This window comes from Ascaphus truei, chromosome 5 (assembly GCF_040206685.1).
Source record: "Ascaphus truei isolate aAscTru1 chromosome 5, aAscTru1.hap1, whole genome shotgun sequence".
NCBI lineage: Eukaryota > Metazoa > Chordata > Amphibia > Anura > Ascaphidae > Ascaphus > Ascaphus truei.
Window position 1 is genome coordinate 193,337,368 of NC_134487.1, and position 25,211 is coordinate 193,362,578.

Below are 25,211 nucleotides of genomic sequence, written 5' to 3' on the forward strand. Positions count from 1 at the left end.
CTTATACATAACCAGTATAGTACATATATTAAAATGAGATTTCTTTTTCTCTCTTTTTTATGACCATCTTTTTGGTTTGTGTGCTCAGTGGTCTTTGAAGAAAGAAGGAATTAGAGAAGATAAAACATTTTTATATTTGAGCTTTTATGTAAACTAGCTTTGTACCTTTCTTTTCTTGCAAATGTTGTGTTGTGCAAATGTGCTATTTTTCAAAAGTTATACTTTTTAGGGTATAGTCAATTATTCCTTTAAGAGTTAATATATATATTTTTTTATCACTAACTGAATTAATAGCACTTTTTAAATCCTAATTTTTAATTCTATGTTTAGGTTTAATTACTGTTTCTCTTTGTTTGTATATTATTTAATTATTTTTTATCTTTAAATATTAGTAGTATTTTTGTCTTTGAAAAACGTTTATTTGTGTTATATCTTCTTTTATCTTTTTTGCACTAGGGTTTGGAAGCCTTTTTTTGAAGTCATGGACATTTTTAATGTTAAAATTTCAAATGTAATAAAGTTGTATTTGTTATAGGGCCTAGTGAACCAATCGGAAAGCACTCCTGAGCCTCCTTCTGTTCCCTCTGGCAGTGCACTACCTTATTTTTGCCGATGTTTGCGCAGAGAGAGTGGCGTAGCTCTCTCTGCTGCAAACACATATCAGCAGAAACGGCCTATTGCCAGGCTATCGGGAGCCAGGCTTTTTTTATCACCGGCTCATTGGTGTTTTGCTTTCGCAGGGATTCGGCATAGATTCGGCCCTTACTGAATACTGCGAGGCAAATCGCCAAAATCATGCCGATAGGGAACACTTACCGATTGCACTTTTTTGGCGCTTAGTGCATGAGGCCCTTTATTCCAACTAGGAAATTCAGTTTGTCAACCCCAGATCCCTAGTAAGTGTATCTTCTTCTGCCTATTGTAATTCAATGTGTGTTTACCTGTTTCTACGGAATAAATTGCAATTTATTTTACTTCTTGACTTTGCTCAGTGATTTGATCCCGGTTATAAATGTGTAAGTACCTGGTCTCCCGTGACACCATCACTATATTGTATTGCACAATTATATTATTCATGTTTTTATTTCCTTACACCATCACGGCACTGGCACCACTAGAGAGCACCTTAGTTTTTATAAACTCACATGCTTCAAAATGACTGAACAATCCGAGCTGTGTTACTCTTGCGAAAAAGCAGATAAGCGTTCTTCCATCTGTTGGCGGACTGTATGGCGACAGTCGCAGAGCATTTACACAAACAGCTTTCTCTCGCCATCCTTCCTTGGATAGACGCTCTGTAGCATTTCTGAAGTGTGAGACTGCTTTTCTCTCTTTGCAGCAGGTTTAGTTCTTCAGCGATAGACTTCTGTTTCTTTAGTACATCCTGCAATTCTACTGTCATCTTTTCCATGAAGACCTTCTGTGACCCAAGTGTCTCTTTTAGTTATGTAATATCTTTATCTTTGGCTTCTAACGGCCTGTTCCATTTATTTTTGAAAGATTCAACTTGATCCTGCAGTTCTCCTCTAAAGCCTCCACCATATTTTGGAGCTCTGCAGATTTCTTTGCTAGATTACTTTCGGCTTCCCTTTTCAACGTTTCTTTTTCATTGGCGTACTCACTTTTGGGGATGGAGTAGCATCTCTGCTTCTCCAACTATTGCTCCAATTTCTGAACCTTCTCACACTCCCTCTGATACAAAGTTACCTAGCCTCTAAGTTCCGACTCCAGCAATACTCTGTGTTAATGTTCAGAGTGGCCTTCAGCTCCTTATGCTATTCTGCGGGGTGACACTGGGTACTCAGATGCTCCTGCAGCACTTTTACCTCATTAGCAGCCTGAATAGACTCTGATTGGCTCTAGTAGACCATGTGACAGAGGCTTTGGGGAGAACGGATGTGACGTCAACCAAAGCCTGTCACATGGTACTAGAGCCAATCAGAGTTGAGATGTATTTTCCACGCTCTGATTGGCTACCGTACCATGTGTGGGTGGCCATCTTTCTTTTCATGACATCAGCCGCTAAGGCAATGAAGGGGTTAAGGCATAATAGCATGTTTATTGGGGACAATTGTCCCCAATAAACATTGCAATACACAACATATATCCCCTGTGCCCCCAACAACCCCTATACCCCCATTACATATATCTCATTTTTGGGATGCACAGCAATGATACTAGAGGCCGGCGGGGGCCCTCGGGTGTTCCCCGCAGGCCTGCAGTACCAATTCTGTACCCCCCCAAAAAAATACAACAACACAAATACTTTACAATAAATGCACCCCCCTAAAACATACAATACAGTAATGGGCAAAATTACTATTATCCACAAATGGATAATAGTGCATTTGTCCATTTAAAATACATAAAGAACAATAAATACATTAAATACATATTGCACTTACCCATGTCTGGCTGCAACGATGAAGACCATCATCATCTTCATCCTGCCTATGCCCCTTCCACTGCTGCAAAACCGAAACAAGAATAAAAACATCCAATGTAATGTCCCCTAACCTCTTAATCACCATAGCGGTTATTAACAGCTACAGTCATTAAGGGGTTAACCCACCCTCACCCACCACTCCGGAGGCCTACATACCCTCCCCCACTAACCCCCCACCCCGTGAGGCCTAACCACCCTCACCCACTACCCAGCCGGGAGGCATACCCACATACCCTTGGGGTCAATACCCCCTCCCCCCACCCCCAGTACCAACAATAAAAACAATACACAGCCCCACAATAAACATCATTCTATTTATTAAATACATAACCCACCCCCTGCGCCCCCCCCATAAATACATGATTTATCCTTTTACATACAGGGTTCATACCCCAGGCCCACGCGAGTCCCTGGCGGGCCTGACGGGTCACCTCACAGACCTACAGGTTACCAGCAACTAATTTCATACAGATTCTGGAGGCCTGTTGGTGGGTCCCGCCAGGTGCCATGGTCCACCAGATGGTCTCCGTGGGTCACTGTGGGCAACAATTGGGTCCCCACGGTAGGCCAGCGGATGTGTGGGAGCCACAGGTCAGACCCACAGGTGTCTGCGGGGCCTTGGGTGGTTCCCACGGGGGTCTGGGGACCCACGGGTGGGCACTATGAGTCCACGGTGCCCCCACAGATGTGGGGCCATCGGTTCTTCCCCGCACACTACGGGTCCGCATTATTATTTTATGGTTTATTATGTTATGGGTTCCTGTGCGTGGATTGGTTCGAGAGTAAGCTGTTCAACGGGAGTTGGTGAGTGGGTCAAGTAATGGTAAGTGAACAAAAGAAATGTTTTTTATTTAACTTATTCATTTTTTTTGTTTTTTTACATGTGTTTGTTTTTTTTTTTTTGGTATATCATTTCTTGCCACTGTATGAATGTATGTATGTATGTCTAGATCGATATATACATACAGGGTAAGAAATGATGTTGTTTGAAAAGCTTGTTTTGCTGTGTTTAAAATGTGTTTGGCTATGCTGCTATGCATAAATGTGTGTGTAATGTATTTTAAAATTAGATAGATGTAATTTTTGCCACGGGGTTCCCACGGGGGTCTGGGGACCCACGGGTGGGCACTATGAGTCCACGGTGCCCCCACAGATGTGGGGCCATCGGTTCTTCCCCGCACACTACGGGTCCGCATTATTATTTTATGGTTTATTATGTTATGGGTTCCTGTGCGTGGATTGGTTCGAGAGTAAGCTGTTCAACGGGAGTTGGTGAGTGGGTCAAGTAATGGTAAGTGAACAAAAGAAATGTTTTTTATTTAACTTATTCATTTTTTTTGTTTTTTTACATGTGTTTGTTTTTTTTTTTTTGGTATATCATTTCTTGCCACTGTATGAATGTATGTATGTATGTCTAGATCGATATATACATACAGGGTAAGAAATGATGTTGTTTGAAAAGCTTGTTTTGCTGTGTTTAAAATGTGTTTGGCTATGCTGCTATGCATAAATGTGTGTGTAATGTATTTTAAAATTAGATAGATGTAATTTTTGCCACGGGGTTCCCACGGGGGTCTGGGGACCCACGGGTGGGCACTATGAGTCCACGGTGCCCCCACAGACGTGGGGCCATCGGTTCTTCCCCGCACACTACGGGTCCGCATTATTATTTTATGGTTTATTATGTTATGGGTTCCTGTGCGTGGATTGGTTCGAGAGTAAGCTGTTCAACGGGAGTTGGTGAGTGGGTCAAGTAATGGTAAGTGAACAAAAGAAATGTATTTTATTTAACTTATTCATTTTTTTTGTTTTTTTACATGTGTTTTTTTTTTTTTTGGTATATCATTTCTTGCCACTGTATGAATGTATGTATGTATGTCTAGATCGATATATACATACAGGGTAAGAAATGATGTTGTTTGAAAAGCTTGTTTTGCTGTGTTTAAAATGTGTTTGGCTATGCTGCTATGCATAAATGTGTGTGTAATGTATTTTAAAATTAGATAGATGTAATTTTTGGTCTTGTATGGTGTACTTTAGGTCAGGGTGAGGCTTGCTTTTGTATATTGTATTCTTTTTGGTAATTATATTTTGTCTGAGAATAACTTGTTCTGTTTAACGATTGAAATAGTTAATTGTTTAAATGTTATGGATGGAATTTAAATTGTTTAGTGATTTAAATAATGAATGCTAATTGATTTATGGTTACTTGATTGGTTTAAATAGTATACTTGTTTGGATGTATTGGTATTTTGTTTGGAATATGTTATTGTTAACATTCATGGCAGAGTGTATATGTTGCATAGATTGTATGCATCATGTATACAATTTAAATGCAATGTTTTGATTGGCATTTGAGGCTTTTGATTGGCATTTGAGGATTTTGATTGGAAGATGAGATTGGATTTTTTAAGGAAATATGATTTTATTGTACTGTGTCTGTATGGAGAAGTGGTATTTGTAGTAGAGCATGTTTTTGATAACCCTTCTACATTCATTTGTATATTGGTTCATCATGTGTGTATATATATATATATATATATATATATATATATATATATATATATATATATATATATATATATATATATATAGTTGCATGATGGAGCCACTGTACAAATGAATGGGTGAAGGATGGGTATCGGGCCAGGGTGGCTTAACCCCTTAATTGCCTTTGCGGTTATTATCTGATAAGGTGATTAAGGGGTTAATTGATATCTGAATGTAATTGCAATGTATTGGCTATGTATTGGCTATGTTTTTTGTGGGCAACGGAGGACAAGGATTTTGCTGGCGACGGGGGCTTCTTATTGATCAGGTCCAAAGTACTTTATTTATTTTAATATGCTAGTTAATGTGTTTAATAATGGGCAAATAATCTATTGTCCCTATCTGGATAATAGTTATTTGGCACATTATTGTACTGTAGGTGTTGGGGTGCTAGAGAATTTGGAATTACCCAGTATACCGAGGCTGCTAACAGGTAGTGCACACACTTTATGGCAACTTGATTGAAGAGAGACCCAGCAATGATTAATGAAACAATAAGCCTCCGGTATTGAAAACAGGGAGTTGGGTAATAGTAAGCCGGATAGAGGTACAGGGGGACACCTCCCTAAGGGGCGCCCCCAAGTAAATCACAGCCCGGCACTAACCGCCTCAATAATATCCCTGAAATACCACGTGGAGGTTAGGAGTACTCACGAAAAAGCCGTCCCTGTTGGTGCAGGGAATTCTGCAGCGGCTTCCTCCTCTGGTGTAGCTGGCGTCAGCGTGCTCCTCCGGAAATGATGACACAGGAAGAAGGGGGTAGGATGGTCCGTGGTTCACAGCAACTTCAGCAGCCAACGCATGGATGTCTAAAAAAACTTTATTGATCGCTAGCAGCAAACATCAGGCAACCACTCTAACATGTTTCGTCCAGGCTATGGACTTTTTCAAAGAGTTTGAAAAAGTCCATAGCCTGGACGAAACATGTTAGAGTGGTTGCCTGATGTTTGCTGCTAGCGATCAATAAAGTTTTTTTAGACATCCATGCGTTGGCTGCTGAAGTTGCTGTGAACCACGGACCATCCTACCCCCTTCTTCTTAGGTGTTGGGGTGGGGGGATTGATGTATTGAATGTATAGGTCAGGTTTATTTATTTTACATTCAGGGTTTGTTCCTTTTGGTTCTGCGTAAGGCCTCTGGAGACCACCTGCGGTATCCTCGGGTATCTCACGGGTATCAGGCTGGTGGGTCCACAGGGGACACCTGCGGGGAAGAACCGGTGGCCCCACATCTGTGGGGGCACCGCGGACCTGTAGTGTGTGGGGAAGAACCGATGGCCCCACATCTGTGGGGGCACTGCGGACCTGTAGTGCCCACCCGTGGGTCCCCAGACCCCCATGGGAACCACCTGAGGCCCCGCAGACACCTGTGGGTCTGACCTGGGGCTCCAAGACATCTGCGGGCCTACCGTGGGGACCCAATTGTGGCCCATGGTGACCCGCGGAGACCACCTGGTGGGCCATGGCGCCTGGCGGGAATCACCAACAGGCCTCCAGAACCTGTATAAAACAAGTTGCTGGTAACCTGTAGGTCTGTGAGGTGACCTGTCAGGCCTGCCAGGGATTCGCGTGGGCCTGGGGTATGAACCCTGTATGTAAAAGAATAAATATGTATAGAATGATGTTTATTGTGGGGCTATGTATTGTTTTTATTGTTGGTACTGGGGGTGGGGGAGGGGGTATTGGCCCCAAGGGTATGTGGGTAGGCCTCCCGGCTGGGTAGTGGGTGAGGATGGTTAGGCCTCACAGGGTGGGGGGTTAGTGGGGGAGGGTATGTAGGCCTCCGGAGTGGTGGGTGAGTGTGGGTTAACCCCTTAATGACTGTAGCGGTTAATAACCGCTATGGTGATTAAGAGATTAGGGGACATAACATTGGATGTTTTTATTCTGGTTTCTGTTTTGCAGCAGCAGAGAGGGCATGGACGGTGATGAAGATGAGGATCGCCTTCATCGTGGCAGCTGGACAAGGGTGAGTGCAATATGTATTTAATGTACTGTATTTATTGTTCTTTATGTATTTAAAATGGGCACATTCACTATTATCCATTTGTGGATAATAGTAATTGTGCCAATTACTATACTGTATGCATTACGGGGGGGGGGTTATTTCTTTATAAGTATGTATGTGTTTTGACATTAATTGTGGGGGGGGCACAGAATTGGTACTGCAGGCCTGCGGATAACACCCGAAGGCCCCCGCCGGCCTCTAGTATCATTGATGTGCATATATGTGTATGTTAGGGGGGTATAGGGGTTGTTGGGGTAATACACACATACACACTCTTTCTTCACTTGCTTTCAGTAACCTTTTGACACCTCTAGCCATAAAACACATCCACACCGGGGGAAGGAACAGCACAGATAACATTCCAAGAGACACTGTTTTTAAGTATACCTTTTGCACCATTCATTGTAACATCGCCGGAAGAAGAGATCAGTGTATCTTGAAAGCTCGCACAAATAAAAGCATTTCGTTAGCCACAGAACGGTATCATCTATTTATTTTTTGATTATTGAAGCTCGGCTAACACGGTACTGATACCTATATATATATATATTTAGTGTGGGGCTGTTGTGTGTGTATTTTTTTTAAATGTGGGTACCTGGGGTGGGTGAAGGGGGTATTTGGCCCCAATGGTGGTTGTTTAGGGCTTGCGGGTGGGTAGCGGGAGGTCTTCACCCCTTCATGACCGAAGCGGTATTAACCCGGAACCCCCCTGCAAGCCCTAAACAAGCAACAAGGGCCAAATACCCTCTTCACCCACCCCTGCTACCCACAATAAACCTGGCACGGTGGGTTAACCCCTTCATTGCCTTAGCGGTTAGCCGCTAAGGTAATGAAGTGGGCTTTATATGCATTTTTCCTGCCTCGGATGCATGCCGGGGGGCTCCGGTGCTGGTATTAATGGATATCAGCTCCGGAGACCCCCGGCATCAATCCCAGCCAGGAAAAAGGCCTGATTTTCTCTAAGTGTCGACCTTGCCGATGTTTATACACCACCAACCCACCAACTTAAGTTGGCGGGACGGATTGGCGTAAACTTTGAATTCTGGAGTGTTGATCAGCAGCGAAAAGCTGATCGGAGCTACCTGAATTCAGCCGAGTTCAAAAAGTGCCGATAAGTGGCTTATCGGCACCCGGCTGCCGATATTTTTTTATCGGGAACAAAAATAGCCGATTTTTCCCACTTATCGGCGCTTACTGAACCGGGAAGGCATTTTTAGCGAGAAAATGGCGATTAAACGCTTTTCGGCGCTTAGTGCATGAGGCCCAAAGTCTTTAAAACAGTCCAGTGCTGAAGTGGGGACTTAGAAAATATTCCGGTTTAAAAAGTCCTACAGCCTTGTTCCTTGCAATCTCTACAAGGCGTCTCTGGGTTCGGTCCGACCTGTTCTTGCCCCTATGGCAATTTGGACTTCTGGAATCACTTGTGAAGACATAGAACCACATAGGAACACTGAACACAAAAGAGAGAACAACAACAGAGAGTTCTGGGATGGCGACTAGCTGTCATACACTTTGGGACAGGCTGTCCCGCAGCTTGTCCTCCAACACATGGAGTGTAAATTCTTCTGCCAGCCAATCCCCGCTTTGCTGGTATTTTAAAGCAGTGTGGGCACCTTTTTTCATTCTGAAAGGGGGAATGGGCTAACCTGGCACCTCTGACTCTTTCCATACTGAGCCCATCCGCTGTCAGGGCTCCTCAGAGTCTGGGCTCTGGCAAATGGTGACCGGATAGCCCTGTGTTAACCCAGGATGCGGGTACTCAAGCAGAACTGCAGTACCCCTCCTATTCTAACACCCTGGCATCCCTGAGGCTTTCAATTCAGGACTGTGCAAAGACCCTTAGGCACCAAGCTTGGATGCCATCTGGTCGCTTGGAATCCATGACTTGGAAATCCCACAGTTCATTCACAGGTTAACCGTACATATACCTATTAAAAATAACCATTTAATAAAATATACTGTGTCCTGTCTTCTGTGTGATAAAATATGTAAGTCCCTGTTCTGGTGTCAGGGATGGAGTGAGTGTATATATATATCCTATTCTCACTGTCCTCATACTTGGCACATGTTAGAACTGACTTAAAAATCTTTTACACACAGGAAAACACTCTCAGCTTTATCACATAGCTGTAGTTCCCCCAGAACTCCTATATCAGGCCCAGGGTACCTGGGCATGTACCTGGGGTACCCTTCCTTATACTAGGGACCTCTCTTTATTCTAGGGACCATGTGTATAGCTGCAGGTATGCAATAAACCCTTCATGCCCGGTTACCTTGTCTGGAAGATGCTGCAGCAATCGTGGCGGTGAGTCATAATAGCGCTTTCAGAGTCAGAGTTTGACATGAGTAATGTACGTGGCTGTATCCCAAAATCTCACCCAATTCCCGGATCCAATTCCAGGGGTATCCCATAACTCCAGAACCCCGATACATACAGTAGCAACATGCTGTAAAGACTTTCTCTTACAAACCAACCCTGAAACTTACAGCCTAGAAATCTCCCAGTCCCAGCATCCCAGGAAAGGCAAAACACACAGAAATCTTTAATGTCGCATATTTTGCACATAGTCACAGTAATGCATTTAGGGCATCTGGGTCCAAGAGCTGACACTCTAGGACCCCAACACTCGGATCTGGGGTAACCAAGTGGGCTGAACCTTTATTAGTGAGTCTGCTTAATCCCTTCAGCGTTACACCTCCCTCCTTAAGATGAAGGCTTTGTTACGACCGCCTCATCAGGTGGTTTAACTTACCTGTCACGTCTTGAGGCTTTTGGCTCACTGGGACAGTCCTGGTGTGAAAGTCCATTGGCATTGCCGTGTTCACTGCCTTTCTTATGCTGGATGGTGAAGTCACATTCCTTTAATGCAAGAGTCAAGCATAGCAACTTGCCCCCCTCCCCCGACATCTTTTGTTGCCACCTCTGTGGACTGTGATCAGTGATCACTGTAGGTGACCAGCCATATAGGTAGTGTAACGATGGACACCAACTGTATCAACACATTTATAAATTCTGGGTACTCGATTGAACAGAACAAGTTGCAAAAATAAATTGTGATTTATTTCCTTAAAAGACAAACACACAACATCTGCAGAATACACTTAAAACAACACTTACTGGGATAAGGGAACAAAATAAATTGTCCTTTGCATGCAAGCGCAAGAAATGCAGTTTTGGTTTAAAGGTCCCGTGTCTAGATCGCAACTTGCCGACCTAATAACTCAGCCACCTCAAAGAATTTCGTAGTGATTCGTTAGAATTTGTTCGAGAGTCACCAGGGCTAATGAATTCCAAAGTTTGGGGTAAATCCTTAGTTACGTTGTTATTAACCCCTTCTCTCCAGGACTGGTTGTCGCAGCGCTGGAACAAAGTCTTGGGTATTCACATCATGGATCATACTGTAGAATCAGGAATCACGAACACACCGGGGATAGCTCGGTAGGCATAGTTATAGACAATTCCTGCCTACCTTTAACATGAGCACCCAATCCCCATTCTGAGAATAGTTTTGCAAAAGCAGGCAAAAAGGCTTCCCGGTATTCAAAGCGCATGTGTCAGCTTGACACCCGGGCAACACCCGGGCAACTAAGCACACTAAGTATACCCTCTTTTTGGCGCCTCTTAGTCTGAGGTTTGGTGCGAAATCATCAATGGCCCGGGATCTACGACTTCTTAGGAATCCAGCCATGTATACAGTACATTATGGTGCTCCCTGACACTTCTTTAGACTGAGGGGCACCTAGGCAGCGGAATCCCTTTGAAGTGGCAGTAATAAAATACCTGCAGCTCATCCACCCCCGACCTACTGTATTTACAGATCAAAGGAATTTTTCCCGGCCTCATAGGAACAAGTCCTGCCCATACAGTTTAAACACACAGTTTACACACTTTATTAAAACATTATGTTCTGGGTGTATATTTTTACTATAATTGTTCCATGTAAAGATATGTTGTGTTTTATTACATATGCACTCCAAAAAACAGGGTTCTGTGTGCTTCCGTTCTCGAGTTAGCTTTCCTAATTGAAATGCCGGCTTCGGGGACTCAAGTTCACCAAATTCTCACGTCAATTGACACAGTTCCCACGTCAATTGACTGGCTGCCTTTCAAATCAGAAAGCTACCCGAGGAACGGATACATTCTATCGGTAAAGCTAACCGCAAACCACTTATCCAATTGACTTGTGGTTACAGGTCAAACCCATAGAAAATGGATACCCATGCTTTACATAGATGGTGCAGCAGCTTGCGGCTCAGATACACCACGGGGTGTTCACTACCCTCCTCCCCCACTTGGCTGAGTACAGCCCCAATGCCATAGTCCGAGGCATCAGTCTGCACCAAGAACTTCTTTGCATAGTCCGGTGCAGCCAAAATGGGAGCGCTGGCTAGTGCAGTCTTCAATGCCTGAAAGCAGACCTCACAGGCAGGAGACCAGACTACCAGCACAGACTGTCGCTTCTAGGTCAAGTCAGTCAGGGGTTTGGCAATGGTGCTATACTGAGGGACAAACTTTCTGTAGTAGCCTGCGATGCATAAGAAAGCCATGACTTGTTTCTTGGTTTAGGGAAAGGGTCACTTCACTATAGCTTCCACCTTAGCTGGTTCTGGCTTAAGATGCCCACCACCCACCCTGTGCCCCAGGTATAGTTCTTCTGCCATCCCTACTAAGCACTTGGTGGGTTTCAACGTGAGTCCCGCTTCCCTAATCCTGGCTAGCACCGCAGCTACATTCACTAACTGTGAGTCCCACGAGTTACTAAAGGCAGCAATGTCGTCCAGGTATGCCCTTGCATACCCTCCAGCAATAGATTGACCAGGCGTTGAAAGGTAGCCAGTGCATTTTTCATTCCGAATGGCATCACAAAAAATGCACACAGGCCACTTGGGGTAATAAATGCCGACTTCTCTCTAGCCTCCTGGGTCAAATGGATCTGCCAGTAACATTTACTGAGATTCATTGTCATCAGATACCTTGCCCCCGCGAGTTCATCTAACAACTCATCCATGCAGGGCATGGGGTAGGCATCTGACACTGTGCCCACATTGAGCTGCCGGTAGTCCACACAGAACCGGGTGGTTCCGTCCTTCTGATGTACCAGGACTACCGGACAAGCCCAAGGACTCTGGGATGGTACAATTACCCCTAGCGCCAGAATCTCTTCTACCTCCCTCTTTATACTGCCCTTAACCTCTGCTGACACTCTATAAGCGTGCTTATGCAGAGGACTCAGATCTCCTGTCAGCACTGGGTGATCTGCAATGTGTGTCTTTCCCGGCTTGTCCGAGAAGAGAGCCCTATAATTCAGTAGCATAGCCCTGGCTTCTGTCCTCTGCGTGACACTCAGCTGAGACCCTATCTCAACCTGCTCTACTGAACCTTCCTGTCTTGCCTCCCCCAGGAGATGAGGCAGAGCATTGCTCGCCGGATCCCCCATCGGTGGGCTGCAAATGGCCAGCACCGATGCCACTTTCGGTGCTATGTACTCCTTGAGCATGATATGTGATAAGTTTTTTCCTCCCTGTCTCAGCATCTACCTGTACAACATTGTTGCACTTGTACATCTTTCGGAGTACCGGGTACAGTCCCGACCAGGCAGCCATCAATTTGTTCTCCCGAATGGGCTTGAGAACAAGTACCTGCTGTCCTGGGATGAACTCTCTGCTAGGGGAATTCTGATCATACCAGGTCTTCTGGTTGGTCTGAGCAGCCCAGAGGTTGTCCTGTGCCAACACCATGAGCATCTCTAGCCGGTCTCTGAGATCTATCACATACTGAAGCACAGAAGCATCAGTATTGGTAGTCGCCCCCTCCCACCCCTCACGGAATAGATCCAGAGGTCCCCGTACCCTGCAACCATATAGCAGCTCAAAGGGAGAGAAGCCTGTAGATTCTTGCAGTGCTTCTCAGTATGCAAACAGCAAGTGCTGCAGGTGAATCTCCCAGTCTTTTCCCTCTGCCTCTATAAAGGTTCGAAGCATCTGCTTCAGGGTACCATTGAACCTCACACACAGTCTGTTGGTATGGGGGTGGTAAGGGGCCGTGCACTGGTGCTTCACCCTGCATGCATCCCAGAGACACTAGAGCAATTCACTCAGGAATTGCGACCCCTGATTGGTTTGGATCTCACTAGAGAAACCTACCTTAGAAAAAATGGTTAACAGAGCCTCTGCTACCGCCTGTAGCATCAATAGTGGCAAGCGCTACCGCCTCAGGGTACCGGGTAGCAAAATCCACCACAGTGAGTATGTAACGCTTCCCGGACCAGCTGGGAACCATGAGAGGTCCCACAAGGTCTATAGCTACCCGCTGAAAGGGTTCCCCTATTACCGGTAACGGGATCAGGGGTGCCTTCACACGGTCACCTGCCTTACGTACTCGCTGGCAGGCATCACAGAATCGGTAGAACTCTGCCACCTCACTGGATGCCCCTGGCCAGTACTAATGCTGCAACAGCCGGGCACGCATCTTAGCGACCTGCTGATGCCCGTCCGGCACCCAAGTCCAAATAAAGACCCAAGAAACCCGGAGTGACCGCGGTCCTCTGTCTGGCATGGTCACTTGCATCCCGGTGCTCAGGAGCAAATCCTCTGGCTGTACCATATCAGGGAGAACCAGAGTCACAGTGGCACTGGAGTCTACTAAGCCGTCCGCCTGCCAGTCTCCGATGGTCACTTTCCGCAGATATTTCTGCCGGACATCGTTGGGCTGCATCCTTACTGGAGCAACCTGATGTCCTCAGCTCTCTGCTGCTGGTTCTGAAGTGTGAAGTGCAGTTTCTCCACTGGTCATCCCTCTGTGGGCTGGTTCCACGGCTGTAGTTGGCTCCTGTGTGTGCCAGTCGCACACGGGCGGCCGGCTTTGCCGCTGGTGAGCGTTGCCTCTGATGGGGTCTCTTGGACCGGTCCCGGTTTGGACAATCTGCCCTGAGATACCCTATTTTATTGCAAGGGTAACACCACCTCTCATGCTTGAACTCTACAGACTTGGGTGCGGTGATCGCTGCTGCAGGTTGGTGTGTCCATTGAGGGGTAGTTTTAGCACCCATGCCCTCACATCCGTGGAAAGCTGCTGCAGCAGCAGCTCTTGAAAGAACAAGTCCAGCAGGCTATGGAATTTTTTACCCCATTCCCCTACACCCACTGAGTCCCGTGTAAAGCCATCCGACCGGCATAGGTACTGTATGGCTCCCCGGGGAGTACTCCCCCCGTCTGGAACTTGCCCCTGTAAGATTTGGGGCTCATGGCATTCTGGGTCAGCAGCTTGTTCTTTACATGACCGTAGTCATCGTCATCCACGCGTGGAATACCCATCACAGTCCGTTTGGCTTTTCCAGATAACAGTGGTCGCAGTCTGACCACCCAGTCCCTCCTTGGAATACGGAACCGGGAACAATGCATCTCGAAGTCGTTCAGGAACGCATCAAGGTTATCTGTGCCATCCACAAACTTGCTGAAGCCGTGATGATCCACCCGGGAAAGCTCTTGTTCCCCGTTTTCAAGGTAGGAGTTGTGGGTTTTTCCGAGCACTGCTGTCAGGAGCTATACCCGCTCCGCAGTGCTAATACCCGTTCCCCATGTAGCCAGAAGTGCAGTGAACCCAGTGACGGCACGCTCGGCAGCCGCAGCTGCTACTTCGTCCGCACTACCTGGCGCCAAGCCACCCACGACCGGGGGGGTCACTAGCACTCTCCTCATGTCCTTGCAGCCCCGGAGTTGGAGGGACCTCCTGCACTCCGGGCTGAATAGTGGCCGCCACCACAGCAGCTACGGGGACTTGCCCCTCTGGTAGGACCATGCGGTCCTCATGATGCTCCAAATCCTCCTCCAGTTGTAACTTTGACCGCCCATCTGTCGGTAAACCGTACCCTGCACATCTCTCCATTACCTTCTCTTTGGTCCACGATCAGAACCTTCCTGAGCGGTTTCTCATGGTGCCTTTGGGGTATGGGTAAAGGGAACAGTGAAGTCTCTTGTGCTCTTTAGATGTGTGTGTCAGTTGCTACTTGTCTGAGGAGCTCGCAAGCAATGAGGTCCTCACTATACTACAGAAACCCGCAGGAAACTTGTGTTATCCAAGGATGTGGGTACTCACGCAGAACTGCAGTACCCCTCTTGTTATAACACCTTGACATACCTGAGGCTTTCAAGTACGGATTCCGCACAGACACATGGGCACCAAGCTTGGTTGCAATCTGGACTGACCTGAATCCATGACCTGGAAATCCCTCAGTTCATATACAGGTTATCAATATATATACACATTAAACTATAACCATTTAATAATATATATATTGTGTCCTGTTTTCTGTGTGCTAAAAGGTATGAGTTCCTATTCTTGTGTCGTGGATGGAGTGAGTGTATATCTTCACTACATTCACCAACCTCATTCTTGGAACACATTAGAAAAATAACCTTAAAAAAATGTTGACACTGTAATCATGCTCAGCTTAATAACTTAGCTGGAGAATCCCCTGAACCCCTACACTAAGTTCAGTGTACTAGGGTATAACTGCTACATTGGGGAACCCCTGTTACACTAGGGACTCCGTGTATAGCTGCAGATATAGTTTAACCCCTTCATACCCATTTACCTTGGCTGGAGGATGCTGCAGCATGGATCCTGGTGGTGAGCTGCAATAACGCTTTCAGAGTCAGAGTTTGGAGGAGTAATGTGCTTGGCTGTATCTGAGAATCTCACTCAATTCACGGATACAACTTTTGGTGTTTCCCATAGCTCTGGAACCTTGATACATAGACACATTCTTTAAAGACTTCCTCCGACAAACCCACACTGAAACCTACAGCCTAGAAATCTTCCGATCCAATCACCCCCAGAAAAGCAAAAGACAAATACATCTTTAATGTTGCAAAATTAGTATAGAGCTGACACTCAAAGAACTTAACACACAGGTCTGGGTTAACCAAGCGGGCTTAACCTTTATTGATGAGCCTGGTTAACCCTTTCACCGTCACACATCCCCACTCAAGTTACAGGCTGTGTTATGCCTGTCTCGTCCGGCGGCTTAACTGGCCTGTCACATCTTGAGGTTGTTGGTTCACTGGGACTGTCATGGCAGGAAACTCCATCTGCATTTCCATGCTCACTGCCTTTTTGTGCTGGTTGGTTGTAACGAAATTGTGGGTATTCAGCACATTAATAAAGGCAGTATGCTCGGCTGGTTACCCCTATTTCGTATTGGGGATGAAGGGGTTAATTTTATGTGCATTGTACATGTATTATTTTTTTCTCTGTCCCTTATTGTTCCCATTTTGCAGGAGTGTATATGCCTGCCATGGTGTATAACCTGGTACATTAACATTACTGGCTTTGGACACAAGATGCCGCTGCGAGTGCTAAACCACAAGTTAAGTGGATAAGTGTGGCACGTTCTCTTTGTTCCATTGCCGAGTATAGATATCCATTACTGAGACTAGAAGCCGTAACCGCAGAGTCAATTGAATCAAAGGGCTGCGGTTTCCCGTCTCAAGTGGTTCTCGGATACAATGTATCTCCATCCTGGTTAATGGCGTAATTGAAAGGCAACTAGCAATTGGCGTGGGAACTCGGTCAAATGACGGGAGAACTCCGTAACCGCAAGTCAACTGACGTGAGAAGTCTCCCGGTAGTAGGTCTTCCCCATCCAGAACATGCCCCGGTACGCTTCTGGGTGAGGGAATACTGTTTGAGCAACATAGCCTTTACATGGCTATAATTGTTGCAATCTTGGGAGGGATAGTCTGCAGAGTCTCTTTGGCCACACCGTACAATAAGGGGTTAATTTGCAAAGCCCAGTCCCATTGTGGCACCCGGTACCGTCGACATTGTGTCTCAAAGTCTCTTAAAAATCCGTTGATCGTGTCGGTGCCATCAACAAATTTGTTAAAACTGTGGCGGCCCACTCGGTCGGCGGCTTGCTACCCGTTGATCAGGTGGGAGTTGGGAAATGCTGTTCCGTGGACTGCTGCAAGCATCTGACTCTGCTCATCTGCGGTAGCACCCTCTCCCCATGAGGCAGGGAGTGTGGTAATGCCAGGGGTGTCAGGCCCGGTAGCCAAGGGGGACTACCACAGCCGCCCATCCATGAATCAGTCCCCCACCATTATCCCGGTGGTTTCCAGCTCCCTCCCTATGTCTTTCCACCATCGGGACTGGCATAGCCTCCTGCGCCTTGGTTTTACTTGTGACCACTGCAACTGCAGCTGAGGGCCATGTCCTCGGGTGAAGCAATACTGGCTTCAAGAAATTCCAAGTCCTCCTCTAGCTGTTTCTTTGACCAACCATCTGTTGGTAACCCATAGCTTTCACTCAGGTTAACAATCTTGGCTCTGTCCCATGACCAGTACCATCCTGATTGCTTGTCCATGTTCGCCCGCAGGCACTAAGCTAAGGGGTAAAGAGAACCTGTGTTTTCCATGTGTACGCTACCGCTTGTTTTGGGAGCTCGCAATCTTCGAGTTTCCCGCTATGTTAAACGACCCCACAGGATTTTATAACATAGGCTCAATCGATCCCACTGCTACCACCAGTTAATATAAGCATGTCACGGGAGACCAGATTTATCAACACCTTTAATACTAGGATCATATAATTGAGCAAAGCAAGGAGGTAAAATAAATTGTAATTTATTTCAAGAGAAGACATGCACACAATGTAACACAATTTACACAGTTAACACACTTACTGGAAACGGGGCTAACTAATAAAATCTTCCTTTTAACAAAATTGTCAAAAATGACCTCTGTAGGAGTTCTTTACAATGACTGGGAGGTACTCACAAAAGACCTGGTACTGATTTCGACATGCAATGCCTGCCATTACCGCTATGTTTTCAAAAAGCAGGACTTACAAACTTTTCTGAGTCAAAATCTCTGAAGCCGGCTCATGTCTATTCTTCACAGAGCATCTTTGAATTTGCTGCTGATGGGTTGGCGCTTGGAATCTCTTCTCCTGATTGGTAGCAAGGCTTCTTATGGGTTTCAGTGTCCCTTTCACAAACCTCTACAGCCTATCAGCGCGTGGGAATTCTCCTGCCAGCCAGTCACCGGTATTCTAAAGCCGGATGGGCACCTTTTCTTATTCTGCTAAGGGGCATGCGCAAAACTGGCACCTCTGCCTCTTAGCATATTGAACCCCTAGTGGCTCCATGCTCCACAGAGTGTGGGGCTGGGAAAATAGTTGCCGGATAGTCCTGTGTTAACCCAGGACGGAGGTACTCAAGTATAACTGCAGTACTCCTCCTGTTCTAACACCTTGCATCCCAGAGGCTTTCAAGTCCGGAATCCGCACAGACCCATATTCACCAAGCTTGGTAGCCATCTGGTCCCTCAGAATCCAGGATACGGAAATCCCACAGTTCATTGACAGGTTATCATTGTATATACATATTGAACATAACTCTTTAATAAAATATACTGTTCCCTGTATCTTGTGTGATAAAAATGTTAAAGTCTCCATTCTGGTGTCAGGGATGGAATAAGGGGAAATACTGCCTATATTTACTAACCTCATCCCTGCCACACTATATAAATGACTTTAAACTTTTACACACAAAAAACACTCACAGCTTTATCATATAGCTGGAGCATCCCCTGAACACCTACTGTATACTAGGTTCAGAGTACCAGGGCATGTACCTGGGCACCCCCCCTTATACTTGGACCCCTGTATATTGCAGGTATACATTAACCCCTTCATGCCCAGTTTACTTTTTCTGGATAATGCTGCAGCAGGAATCCTGGCGGTAAGTCGCAAGAACGTTTTCAGGGTAGGAGTTTGCCTAGAGCAATGTGCTTTGATATATCCGAGAATCTTGCTTGATTCCCGGATACATCGTTGGGGTATCCTATAACTCTTGAACACCGCTACATAGCCACATTCTGTAAAGACTTTCTCCGGCAAACCCACCCTGAAACTTACAGCCTAGGAATCTCCTGGTCCCATCACCCCGAGAAAGTAAAACACAGAAAAATCTTTACTGTCGCTTAATTTGCACACAGTCATAGCAATGCATTTCCGACATCTAGGTCCAAATCTGAAACTCTAGCACCTCCGAACACAGATCAGGGGTAAACAAGTGGGCTTAACCTTTATTAGTGAGCTTGGTAACACCCTGCACCTAGAACAGTCCCGTTTTCAACCCCCTGACCCCTCTGTAAGTGTGCTTTTCAACTATATTTTGTGTTCCATTGTGTGTATGCCTACTTCTGTGAATAAATCTCAATGTATTTTATTATCTTGTTTTGCTTAATAAAGGATCTTGGTAAAAGGTGTACAATAAACCTTGTCTCCCGTGACTTGGGTAATTAACAAAAGTGAGGTACAGTATCTCTAATAATTTTTTACCTAGTAAGAGTCAAAGTGCTATTTGGAAGTGTATTTTAATACTGTACATCGAATCCAGTATTTTCATGAGTACCAAATTAAGCAAAATATCTCTTTATATTTATTCCTTACAGATGGCGCTATAAGTCTCCAATATTTGTTGAATGGCATTGGGGACATATGGGCACATACAGCAGTGGTGGATTTATAGCAAATTTATCTCATACAAAGGAAAGCAGCCTGATGACAATCCAACATCTAAAGGAAAACAGCTGGTTGACAAGAGGATCAAGGGTTGTATTTATTGATTTTTCTGTCTACAATCCTAATGTAAATCTTTTTTGTGTAGCAAGGTAAAATATTTTTTTCTTCTAAACAAATATTAGATAACAGTAAAGCTTTAATATTATATTAACATATCTGTGATGGTGAGGGGGTAACCAGGCTCCACAATTAAGGTTAAGCCCGTCTGGTTACCTCTGATCCTTGTATTGGGATTCGGGAGTGACAGCTGTTGAGCCCAGTGATTGTCTATGCACTGTATGTAATTATGCGACAATAAAGAATTTATGTTTTTTTTTACCTTTCCAGGAGTGCCAGTAAGCAGAGATTGCTAGGCTGAGTTTCAAGAGGAGTTTTAAGGAGAAAGTCTTTTCAGAATGTGTCTTGCTAGTCGAGTTCCCGATTTGCTGGACACTCCAAAAATGTACCCGGGAATCAGGTCTGATTCTCGGATACATTGAGACACATTGCTCTGGCAAAATCACCACTTGAAAACACTTTTGTGACTCACCTCTAGGATTCCCTGCTTCAGCACAGACCAGAATGTTAAATAGGGCATAGGATTGTGTGTTGTCCCGGGAAAGGTAAAGCGGTCCCTAGTTTAAGAGGGGATGCCAGTTAATCCCCAGGTCACCCAGAATCTGGTACAGGTGTTCTGGGGAGACTCCAACCTTACATTAGTTTGCAAGGAGTTGTAAAAGTCTAAGGGGGCTATGCACTAAGCTCCGAGCTTTCGCTCCGGGCTGAAAAAAATTAGCACGTCCGATAAAAAATGAAGCTGGCGGCGTGATTCACTAAGGCCCGCAGCCCATTTTTTATCGGACGTGCCCAAAACTGGCTTATCGTGCGTGCAATGTATTTCCCCCCTGCTATCGCACTTAAAGTTCCCGTACGCTAGCTGATTGAAAAAAAAGCCGCATGTAACATTTGCATGGAGATTTGCCATCTCCATGCAAGGCTGTTACAGGCGATCGTACAATAAATAAATACATTTTAAATATAGTGTGCATGAGCAGGGGGTCTCTGGTGCTGAACCGCATTGGTTTCAGGTCCGAGGACCCCCTACTTCAGGAGATACAGGCCCCGTTATGGGGTGCCGGTATCCCCTGCAGAATTTCAATGTCCCGGTCATGTGACGTGGGAGCTTGAAAGTGCAGGGGATACCGGCACCCCATAACGGGGCCTGTGTATCCTGAAGTAGGGGGTCCTCGGACCTGAAACCAACGCGGGTCAGCTCCGGAGACCCCCTGCACATCTACACTATAATTAAAATGTATATTAAAAAAAGAATTAACAAACATCAATACACGACACCCCCCTCCTCCCATTCGCCCTAACACATACAATACAATAATGTGCAAAATAACTATTATCCAGATATGGATAATAGATTATTTGCCCATTATTATACACTGCATTAGTATACCTAAATAAAGTCAATAAAAACAGTAGCCAGCTAATCCAATCAATACAAGCAGTAACAACATCAACAATTATTTAATTAAACCATTAACCAATGAAACCAATTCATTCCTAAACCAACTCAAAATGAATAGTAACACTAACCAATCAAACCAATTAATTACAACAACATTAATGAATGTAACATTAAAAGACAAAGAAATACATTCAAACAATCTCTGAAAGAACCGTAAAACGCATTAGCCAACATAATACAACATTAACTGCAAACGAACACCAATCGCAAACATTTTATTACATTAAGCAGGACAAATACTAACAATGACATCCACCTAAGAAACTGACATTAAAAAACCCAACAGCAATAGCAAGCCACAAATGCCCCCAAATATTGTAATAATAATGTATTAATCTGTACCCTAAAGTGGTACAGATTAATATATTATCAGTCAATGTGCTTCCCCCAAAAAAGCAAAAATCACATCCAATGAAAAAACCTGTAAAAAGAGACATTTACAAACATTGAATATATTACTTACCATTAGAAGCAGTGGCCCTCCGACTGCCAGGGTAACAGGAAGCTCACGTACCTTGAAGGCCTCCAACAGCATCCGATGCCATCCACCATGAAGATCCGGCTCAGGTACCCACATCTTCTTTTTTCTTTCTTTACTCACCGTCTTCTATCTTCATCTGTAACCATTTCTTGTTCTTCTTTATCTTCTTTCTTCATCTGTCAATCCAAAATACCCCATGTTAAATCCCAGCCGATGCTGTCTCGTCGGCTTCTTGGGCTCAAATGAGGCGTCACGGCCTTAAATAGGGCTTGTGATGTCACATTTAGCCTCAAAATGGTGAACAGCCACCTGATTGGCTGTTCAAACCATGTTCCGACTTTTTTTTTTTTTTTTTTACATGACGTCACTTAAAGGGAATGATGGCAGCCAATCAGAATGGCTGTGCTTCATTTGCCTTTAAGATGACGTCACGAAATCCAAGATGGCCGGCGTCACATGGTATTTCAACCAATCAGAGTGTGGAATTGTTTCACAGAAGAAAAGGAAACCTAATTTACCAGCACTCTATCAAACTAAATGTATAGTGACATAATTAAAATATTTTATTAATAAACAATGAATAAAAAAATGGGTTTTAAAATCAGAGAATGTGTTAAACAGCACGTGACTGTAATCATTGGTAACTTAACCAAAGGTAGTTAAGTGGTATGTACATATGGAGATCCTTTATGGATATTCAGGATCTGTGGCTATGTATATAGCCTCCTTGATTGTGGAGATAGGTCCGTAATGTAACCACCATACACTAAATGTCCATCCACATATAAATGTATATTTCTCAGAGCTTATATGTGCTCTGAATCTGTGGTGACATATAAGTGGTAAGAGGTAACAACTATGCCAGGCACAGCAATTGCTGTGTGTGTCCGCCTGAAACTGTTGTATAATCACATACCCACATTCAGAGATGCTTTCCCTAGAACTGGAGAAGGCACTTAGTGATTGCAGTCCCTAGAGCCTTATATGGAAAAGGTCTAGGGTGTATGTAGGGGTTAATGCAAAACACCCATAGAGGGTACTAAGAGCTGTGTTAACTAATGAGAGAGAGTCTCCATAGAGTCCTAAGCAGCTGATAGTGTATAACCTCTGCGCAGAATAATAGCTGCTGTATACAGTGACACGCGTTGGGTATAATTACATTGGTACAAGATAACCCAGATATCCACCTAGTCAGTAGATATTAGCAGGTGGTGTATGCAGGAAGCACTCTTGAATGGCTAATCCGTGAAGTATCACGGCAGGATCAGTAAACCTGCCGACAGCTATGCTCGTGCTCCTTATCCAGCCGGTATACAACAGCTGATTGAAGCAGAGCCCCGACGGAGGCAGATACCGGGTGGCCAATTGAACCGATGGCCCACACGAACCTCCTAGCGAGCAGGTAAGTGATATTCAAACATAAAGACAGGTATCACAGTGATATCTGGCCATGCTTTGTCCCCTACATCAGCGCTGATCATAAGTATATCAGCGCTGATGTGCTCGAGGGCAAGCCTAACTAGTATAGTGGAGCAAAATATATAAACCGCACACGGGGCGCCAGCAGTATCGCAGCTAGGAACTGTATCAATCAATGCAGCATTGATTGATACTGTTCCTAGCTGCAATACTGCTGGCGCCCCGTTTGCGGTTTATATATTTTGTTCCTCTGTGTTACTATCACACAGTAGGATCTTGATCACCATAGGTCCGTTCCTAATCCACTATACTAGTTAGGCTTGCCCTCGTGCACGTCAGCGCTGATATACTTATGATCAGCGCTGATGTAGGGGACAAAGCATGGCCAGATATCACTGTGCTACCTGTCTTTATGTTTGAATATCACTTACCTGCTCGCTAGGAGGTTCGTGTGGGCCATCGGTTCAATTGGCCACCCGGTATCTGCCTCCGTCGGGGCTCTGCTTCAATCAGCTGTTGTATACCGGCTGGATAAGGAGCACGAGCATAGCTGTCGGCAGGTTTACTGATCCTGCCGTGATACTTCACGGATTAGCCATTCAAGAGTGCTTCCTGCATACACCACCTGCTAATATCTACTGACTAGGTGGATATCTGGGTTATCTTGTACCAATGTAATTATACCCAACGCGTGTCACTGTATACAGCAGCTATTATTCTGCGCAGAGGTTATACACTATCAGCTGCTTAGGACTCTATGGAGACTCTCTCTCATTAGTTAACACGGCTCTTAGTACCCTCTATGGGTGTTTTGCATTAACCCCTAAATACACCCTAGACCTTTTCCATATAAGGCTCTAGGGACTGCAATCACTAAGTGCCTTCTCCAGTTCTAGGGAAAGCATCTCTGAATGTGGGTATGTGATTATACAACAGTTTCAGGCGGACACAAACAGCAATTGCTGTGTCGGGCATAGTGGTTACCTCTTACCACTTATATGTCACCACAGATTAAGAGCACATATAAGCTCTGAGAAATATACATTTATATGTGGATGGACATTTAGTGTATGGTGGTTACATTACGGACCTATCTCCACAATCAAGGAGGCTATATACTTAGCCACAGATCCTGAATATCTATAAAAGATCTACATATGTACATACCACTTAACTACCTTTGGTTAAGTTACCAATGATTACAGTCACGTGCTGTTTAACACATTCTCTGATTTTAAAGCCCATTTTTTTATTCATTGTTTATTAATAAAATATTTTAATTATGTCACTATACATTTAGTTTGATAGAGTGCTGGTAAATTAGGTTTCCTTTTCTTCTGTGTACCTTTATCCCTTACCTAGTAAGCACCTCAAATGCGGTTCACATTGTAGTGGTGCGGGAGTTTTCCTTGTGTGTGGAATTGTTTCCCACGATCTTATTGGCTGAAATACCATGTGACGTCGGCTTCGTGACGTCATCTTAAAGACAAATGAAGCACAGCCATTCTGATTGGCTGCCATCATTCCCTTTAAGTGACGTCATGTAAAAAAAAAATTAAAGTCGGAGCATGGTTTGAACAGCCAATCAGGTGGCTGTTCACCATTTTGAGGCTAAATGTGAAGTCACAAGCCCTATTTAAGGCCGTGACGCCTCATTTGAGCCCAAGAAGCCGACGAGACAGCATCGGCTGGGATTTAACATGGGGTATTTTGGATTGACCGATGAAGAAAGAAGATAAAGAAGAACAAGAAATGGTTACAGATGAAGATAGAAGACGGTGAGTAAAGGAAGAAAAAAGAAGATGTGGGTACCTGAGCCGGATCTTCATGGCGGATGGCATCGGATGCTGTTGGAGGCCTTCAAGGTACGTGAGCTTCCTGTTACCCCGGCAGTCGGAGGGCCACCGCTTCTAATGGTAAGTAATATATTCAATGTTTGTAAATGTCTCTTTTTACAGGTTTTTTCATTGGATGTGATTTTTGCTTTTTTGGGGGAGGCACATTGACTGATAATATATTAATCTGTACCACTTTAGGATACAGATTAATACATTATTATTACAATATTTGGGGGCATTTGTGGCTTGCTATTGCTGTTGGTTTTTTTAATGTCAGTTTCTTAGGTGGATGTCATTATTAGTATTTGTCCTGCTTAATGTAATAAAATGTTTGCGATTGGTGTTCGTTTGCAGTTAATGTTGTA

The 25,211-nt window shown here is 44.8% G+C and overlaps 1 protein-coding gene across 3 annotated transcripts in view; it reads left to right on the top strand.

Annotated features, from left to right (window-relative positions):
• PKD2L2 (polycystin 2 like 2, transient receptor potential cation channel) overlaps positions 1-25,211 on the top strand; it is a 1,160,187-nt gene that overhangs the window by 553,124 nt on the left and 581,852 nt on the right. For all 3 annotated transcript variants that reach the window (XM_075601557.1, XM_075601558.1, XM_075601559.1), the window contains exon 6: positions 19,463-19,681. In XM_075601557.1, the coding sequence (XP_075457672.1) occupies positions 19,463-19,681 (219 nt within the window). The remainder of the gene's footprint in view (positions 1-19,462; positions 19,682-25,211) is intronic.